The 7,344-nt window shown below is 40.2% G+C and overlaps 3 protein-coding genes and 1 long non-coding RNA gene across 4 annotated transcripts in view; 3 read left to right on the top strand and 1 right to left on the bottom strand.

The window, feature by feature from the left end:
* LOC103367298 (uncharacterized) overlaps positions 1 to 4,787 on the bottom strand; it is a 9,540-nt gene extending 4,753 nt beyond the window's left edge. The window contains exon 1 of the long non-coding RNA XR_520718.1: positions 4,584 to 4,787. This is a non-coding gene — a long non-coding RNA (uncharacterized LOC103367298). The remainder of the gene's footprint in view (positions 1 to 4,583) is intronic.
* The window catches only part of LOC103367299 (retinol dehydrogenase 12-like), a 32,892-nt gene that overhangs the window by 12,338 nt on the left and 13,210 nt on the right, over positions 1 to 7,344 (top strand). The gene's annotated exons all lie outside the window — the stretch shown is intronic.
* LOC103367297 (retinol dehydrogenase 12-like) overlaps positions 1 to 7,344 on the top strand; it is a 15,927-nt gene that overhangs the window by 3,809 nt on the left and 4,774 nt on the right. Inside the window, exons 3-7 of the mRNA XM_008295280.1 lie at positions 118 to 273; positions 362 to 466; positions 2,115 to 2,324; positions 2,418 to 2,610; positions 3,665 to 3,789. Of these exons, the coding sequence (XP_008293502.1) occupies positions 118 to 273; positions 362 to 466; positions 2,115 to 2,324; positions 2,418 to 2,610; positions 3,665 to 3,767 (767 nt within the window). The 3' untranslated portion in view covers positions 3,768 to 3,789. The remainder of the gene's footprint in view (positions 1 to 117; positions 274 to 361; positions 467 to 2,114; positions 2,325 to 2,417; positions 2,611 to 3,664; positions 3,790 to 7,344) is intronic.
* The window catches only part of LOC103367310 (retinol dehydrogenase 12-like), a 22,404-nt gene continuing 20,493 nt past the window's right edge, over positions 5,434 to 7,344 (top strand). Inside the window, exons 1-2 of the mRNA XM_008295302.1 lie at positions 5,434 to 5,478; positions 5,738 to 5,853. Coding sequence (XP_008293524.1) covers positions 5,471 to 5,478; positions 5,738 to 5,853 — 124 coding nt within the window. The 5' untranslated portion in view covers positions 5,434 to 5,470. The remainder of the gene's footprint in view (positions 5,479 to 5,737; positions 5,854 to 7,344) is intronic.

Below are 7,344 nucleotides of genomic sequence, written 5' to 3' on the forward strand. Positions count from 1 at the left end.
AATATTATTGTATTAACTCTTTTATATTTCTTGATTGTCACTCATGCACACACATACTCTGTATGTTTACACACACATTGTCCAGGCTGTTGTATAATCTGTTGTTTCTCTGTTTAGGGGCAAAGGTGATCATCGCATGCAGGGACATGGAGAAAGGACAGGAGGCCTTGAAAGAAATCATAGAAACGTCAGGCAGCGACAATGTCAAGTGCATGAAACTTGACTTGTCTGACACCAAGTCCATAAGAGAATTTGCTGAAGCCATCAACAGAGGTGAAATCATTTCTTCTTTAGAAAACGCTGCACGTGAAGGTACTATAAAGGCACAAAGTTTAACCTCTCATTCCTTTTTTTTCTACAGATGAGCCAAAACTCAACATCCTCATCAACAACGCTGGCGTGATGATTTGTCCTTATGGGAAAACTGCAGACGGCTTTGAGACGCAGATCGGCGTCAATCACATGGGTAAATGATAAAATCAATTACAATTGAAATTAGGGATACCTCCATCACCGGTGGATTGTCTTGGAGGCGTACACTGGATGTAGGGATGTGAAACATCACTGTGAGTGTGGGGATCCTCACAAGCCCTCAGCTGATCGCTGCTTTGTTGGACTACCCAAAAAAACAAAAGGGTGGCCCTCCGCAAACGCCAGGTGCCAAAGGGAAAACTCTGACTGTTGTTTGTGTTTATGCACTGAACATCAGTTTGGAGCACCTTCTTGGAGTCTCTGGGTGGTGTCCTGAAAGGAGTGCCACCTGGGGACTCCGTAGTTCTCTTAGGTGACTTCAACGCTCCTGTGGGCAGTGATGGAAAAAGCTGAAGGGGGTGACTGGGAGGAACGGCTTGCCTTATCTGAAAGGTGATGTTTTGTTATTGGACTTCATGCTCGTCATGGATTGGCCATAACACTCAACATGTTCGAACATGAAGTAGCTCATAAGTGTACTTGGTATCAGAGCACCATAGGCCAAAGGTCGATGATCGACTTCGTCGTCATGTCATCAGAAGTACGGCCGTATGTTTTGGACACTGGGGTGGAGAAAGGAGCAGAGTTGTCAACTGATCAACTGCTGGACAGACCTGGTAAACCCAAATGTGTAGTGAGGGCGAGCTACGAATGTCTGGCGGAGGGCCCTCTCTGTGGGGTTTTTGAACCCCAACCTCCGGAAATCTTTCTCCTGCATCCCGAGTGAGGTTGGTGACATGAAATCTGAGTGGACCATGTTCAAAGTCGTCATTGCAGAAGCGGCTGTTAAGAGTTGTGGTCAAATGGGTAAATTCTGGTTGCATCAGGGATGGTGCCTGTGGAGTTGCAGACTAGGGTGGTGGTTTCCATTTTTAATAATGGGAACCGGATGGTGTGTTCCAGTTTTTGGGGTGTTATATTTCTCAGCCTCCCTGGGAAAGCTTCCTCTATGGTGCTGAAAGGGAGGCTCCGACCAGCCCACATGTGTTTTGTGGATTTGGAAAAGGCCTATGACTGCTTTGTTGGGAGTATTGTGGGAGTATGGGGTACCGGGCTCATTGATACGAGCTATTTGGTCCCTGAACAACCAAAGTGACAGCTGTGTTCACATTCTCGGCACAGAGTCATACACGTTTCCAGTGGGTATTGGACTCCACCAGGGCTACCCCTTATCTCCAATCCTGTTTGTGGTGGTCATGAACAAGATCTCAAGGTGCAGCCGGGGTGAGGAGGGTGTCCATTTTGTGGACCTCAGTGTCGCGTCTCTGCTTTTTGCAGATGATCGTCAGCACGCACTGAAACAGTTTGCAGCTGAGTGTGAAGCATCTGGGATGCGAGTCAGCACCTCTGAGTCCAAGACCATGGGTCTCTGCCAGAAACCGGTGCATTGCTCCCTTCGGGTTGGGGAGGAGTTGCTTCCCCAAGCAAAGGAATTTAAGTATCTCAGGGTCTTGTTCACAAGTGATAGGAAAATGGAATGCAAGACGGACAGGCAGCTTGGTGAAACTAAACTATGAGAATCCTCTGTTGTCTTTTTTTTAGGTTCAAGACATTAGAAATTGGGTTACAGTACTTACACAGTATCTGTTCTCTGTTCTCTAAAACAGAATTGAGTTTGAAAGCTATTTTTCTTTCCTTTCCAGGTCACTTCCTGTTGACATACTTGTTGCTTGACCTGATTAAAAGATCAGCACCAGCCAGGATCGTCACTGTGTCTTCCGTGGCTCATGGTTGGGGCTCCATCAATCTGGACGACATCAACAGCGAGAAGAGTTATGACAAGATCAAAGCTTACTCCCAGAGCAAGCTGGCCAACGTCCTCTTCACCCGCTCACTGGCTAAACGGCTAGAGGGTGTGTTATTCCCCCTTATTGCTGTTATTTTATCCATATTTGGAGCATCTGGCAGCATTCATTTCATTTCATTTCATTTTTACATTTTTTTAGGCACAGGTGTGACAACATACTCTCTCCATCCTGGTGCTGTTAAGACCGATCTGCAGCGTCACGTCAGCGGCTTTTTGTATGTTGTCATGATGGTAACCAAGCCTTTCTTTAAAAACCCTGCCCAGGGAGCTCAGACATCAATCTACTGCGCTGTGGAACCATCACTGGCAAATGAGACCGGTCAATACTACAGGTACACTTTTAGTACAGCACACAGACATTTAATTTCACTGCATTATATATTTATTTCAACAGCATCTTTGCTTAAAGCTAGCGTAGGCAGAAATCAGGAAAGGTGGGAAAACAAAATGACTAGATTTGAAAATGCAGCCCTGCTCCTGAGGCTTTTTCCTCCCTTCCAACCAGATAAGCACGTATATATTCACATGCTTCATACACTGACTTCTATTGTCATTAACTCTATAATGTTACAAAATTCAGTAATGAGCAGCCCCACTAGTTATATGTCTGTGATCCCAATGCCATCATATAGCAGCAATTCTATGAGAATTAATGTCCTGCTTTTCTTTGCAAAATTGTGGGACTTTGAGATGACAGCAGCTTATCCATCCAAGAGAAAAACAACAAACTTGGAGTCCAACTTAAGGCCAATGCAATCACAAAGTTCTCTCCATCGCCGACACTGACATGTCTTTCATTGCATTTATTGTCAGATTGCCTTTTAGTCTTTTTTTTTGGCTTTTTGTCTATTTTATAATCAGTCATTGGTTTCATTGGGTTGCTTGGGTGTGGAGACAGTTGTTGTCAATGCTGGAGTAGTACCTTTTCTTTAAGAAATTTCCACCATTTAATCAGGTTTTCCATTTGAAAAACAGCCAATAAGAATGACACACACTCTCTCTCAAAGACCTGTGATTGGACAGAGTCTCCCATAATGGACTAGATTTTTCTATGTCTACCTGGAGCCAAAAGGAGGAGCAGAGGTCTAGTTTTCTCACAGGCCAGTTGAATTAGAATATCTGAATATATACACATATAATATATAATTACGAATTTAGAAAAATCAGCTACTGTTAATGTCAACTTGCAGATGAAAGGCAGTATACACCAGCCTTGTTCAAAACTAAACTATCATAGGTAAAGAATTGCTTCTTAACATGGTACTGAAATCTACTCATGGAAAAAAGTTTGAGGATTCCCAGACTGAGTCATGCAGAATCACACTGAATGCATGAAAGAGACAATCTATACTTTAAGTTATTTATCTAATGTGTCCTTGCTTGCAGTGACTGTGCTCCTACCAGCCCCTCTTCTGCTGCACAAGATGACGACATGGCGCAGAAGCTGTGGGAGCTGAGCTGCCGTATGCTCTCCATTACATGGGAATAAACCAACCTGGAAGGACAAGAAAATCCATCCATCCATTATCTATACACCGCTTAATCCTCACTAGGGTCGCAGGGAGGCTGGAGCCTGACAAGATAAACTTTAGTGTCTTTCTCTGCTAAATGCTGCAATAGATCTGATTTCACCACTACTGCCTGCCAGGAAATAAGTTTCAAATGACCTCATACACTTGCATTCAGTTTTATATTTTTCCAACAATTGTATTAGTATGTTTTACACAATAGCTGTAATTAATCAATGTAAGCGTATATTTTGTGTAAAGTTTATGATCTTGATGTATGTAATTTACTGAGAGCCTAAATAATGTTCTATTCATTTTGATAAAAGCTGTGCAAAGGTTATTTTATTGATACTGGTGGAATATTTCAGTGACTCGGACCAAGTTCTTGTCTGTGTCGAAAGGATTTTCTGTGCCTGTAGTTTCTGACAGTTATGTTGTTAGCGTTGTCATACTGTTATGCACGAGAATAGAATAGAACAGAAATACTTTATACTTGAATGATTAAATAATTATAAATATGTTGGGGGGGGATCATAAGAAATGTATGAAAACGACCTCTTTCCAGGAGGATTTGCATTCACCATGTCTTCAGCCGGAAGGAGCAGGAAGCAGATGATGTCATGTGACAGGAAACACTTGGAAACTATTTTTTTAAACCAAAACCTTTGTCTAAGTCTTCTACTAGCATATAAGTGGAAAAATTTGCTTCATTACCTCTGTGATTTTTTATTGTGAGTTGAAAATGATAGTGATGCACTTCGGCAACAATTTTTGCCAGTGGGGCCTTGACTTTGAACCTACATCTCATACTGATCCTTGCATCAGTTTGTAGTGAAAGAATAAAGCTGTTGCTATCTACCACTACTATCGTTATTTGCTGTGTCATCCTTGTTGGCATCATGCGTGGGGGTGTGGCTGGTACATAAATGATTAGTGATTCTATTTATATTTTTATGGGTTGAGTTTATCTGCCTCTTTGCTTTTAATTCAATAAATTAATACTTGTCTTTATGTTCTGTGGACTGATTTTATCTGTTTTCTTACACTTTTGTGTGAAGCACTTTGAATTACCTCGAGTACGAATTGTGCTGTACTACGGTAATAAACCTGCCTTGCCTAAATGAAGACACGCGGTTTATGCAAGTGGAACCGTCACTGGTGACATTAATTATTGACTGAACCTTGGACATCAGGAAGGGGCTGCTGCTTTATCCAGGAATTAGACACCAATTAGTTAAAATTGAAATGAATATTTCAGTAAATTAATGTGAAATTTGAAAAACACTCATATGCTAATATATTGTTATTGTTGCAAAAAAATTATTAAGAACTGATTGTTAAATAATTAATTACAATTTTAAATTACGTCACTTCTTTTACTCATATCTTGCCTAACTCCAGACTTCCCTCGTCTCCAGTGCAGCCCACATTCACATTCATTAACCACAAAGGGCGGGCTCTACCTTACCTTTAACCAATCAACACTGCCCACAACTAACAGAGTCGCAGCTGATTGGCTGAAATGTCAGCATATCAAATTGAACTTCTTGAGCTGTCAAGAAGTGGCTCCAGACTCTTCTTTGGAGACATTTGCAGGTTTAATGTGGTGTTAAATCTGACTGTACACCTTTTTTCAGGCTTTGAGGAGTTACTGCAGTCGACCTGAGTGCTGTAATAAAGAAAAATGCCAAGGTGAGAAAATTGTTCATCAAGAAATTCTTCAAACGTCTGAACAAATGATGTAGTTTTACTGCATTTCTGCTCAGGTGACATTTTTAAATCCTGATTTTCTCAGATAATGACCTAAATTATAAAGTTAATGGCTCAAAAACGATGTTAATCAATGTTTTGAGGTTGGTTTTGTTTGATCACATTTGTTTTTCTAAGTATGTTTTATTGTCATATCCATGTTGCTGGTTGAGACATTCACAGAGATTTCTCATTTTCATAGAACACTTTTCCGGCGTGCCTGGTCCTCTGCTGAAAAGCTTGATGGCAAAACTGTGGTGATCACTGGAGCCAACACTGGCATCGGCAAAGAAACAGCCAAAGACCTGGCAAAGAGAGGTGGGTCAGGCTGAAACTTAGATTCTAACCCCTGACACTGCATCTCACACTGATCCCTCTTTTAGTAAAGCTAATTTTATCTGTTTACATCATTTTTGCTTTGTCATGATTGCTTGCTTTCTGTGTGTTAGTGATTGTAGTTATGAGCAGCTCGGCCCTCTATTGTTTTCCTGGAGGATATGTTGACTTTTGGATCAGCCAGATACAAAGAATGAGCAGGTTTCCAAAGAAGCAAATGTGATTCTGAATATTTAATAGGCATGATTTGGTTGGCATCTTTCTGCCAGCTCAATTTTATTTTACCTGTTCCAAATAATTTACTGCATTTGCAAACCTTTTTGTGAATATGATGCCAAAACAGTACCTGGATTTCTAGAACAACACCTGTTTTAACTGTCTCACATTAAAGAAATATAAAAACACTACAAAAACTATTTCTTCGCTTTACCAAATAAGCCAAAAACTCACAGCAGTCAGACCTGCTGGAGATCTAAACTGCATCTGTTTAAATTCAACTTTATTTCCCCTAAACTTAGTGACACAAAGCTCTGCAGAAAATAGCAAAATGTCACTGAAATTACTAGAAGTTATTTGGTGTCATGGAAGATTTAAAATGCCAAAGTTTACAGAACGTAAGAGGAAATGAAGTAAAACACAATACATGCAGTTTTATGCATTTGAATTCTCTGTGTGCATCTACTGTGTCTTACTTTAAAGAAAAAACAAACATTAATGGTTAGTAATGTGAATACAGAAAGTCTGGATGTTTTTTAAAAACCTGGGGCAGTAGTTTTTTGAAAACTTACCTCATTTGGTTCATTTATACGGAACAGAAATTCACACATTGCATGCAAATGGAGTAAAAGTTAAAAGTAAGTTCTATTTTTTGATTGGAAAACATTAAATTTAACCAGTTGTACTCAAAAACTGTTTCAGCTGAACAAATTCTCAACCGCTGAGTTAGTTCACTGAAATTTAAGTCCACAGTTTGAAGTTTAGAATCTAACTTCTGAATCTGCACCTCACACTGATCCTCCTTCAGTAAGGCAGATTATAATATCATAAAAGCGATCTAATGCTGTTGATTTGCATTCAACAGAAATTCAACACATATTGCCAAAGTTCTTCTTTTCTGACTCAGAGAAAAAGTTTCAAAAACCATTTTTATTCTTATGGTTGAAAAGTGTTCGATTTAGCCAGTTATGTACAAAAGGTTTTTGCACTGCTGACAAATTCTCAACCACTGATTTAATTCACACCCTAATCAAGTATGGTATTAATTATCAGATAGTGTGACCAGTACACAGAGAGTCCTTTGACCAGTGACTGTAAAACTCTACCTTAAATTGCAGTTTTATTTAGATGGTATGATGCTACAGATGTTAAAAAACAACAAAACAAACACTGTTGGCATGCTGGATGATGGTGTAACCATTTGGGTTGTTGCCAGGCATGTGAATGTCCACAACTCCAGTTAGTCATCATCTAAGG

This window comes from Stegastes partitus, unplaced genomic scaffold (assembly GCF_000690725.1).
Source record: "Stegastes partitus isolate 25-593 unplaced genomic scaffold, Stegastes_partitus-1.0.2 Scaffold1036, whole genome shotgun sequence".
NCBI lineage: Eukaryota > Metazoa > Chordata > Actinopteri > Pomacentridae > Stegastes > Stegastes partitus.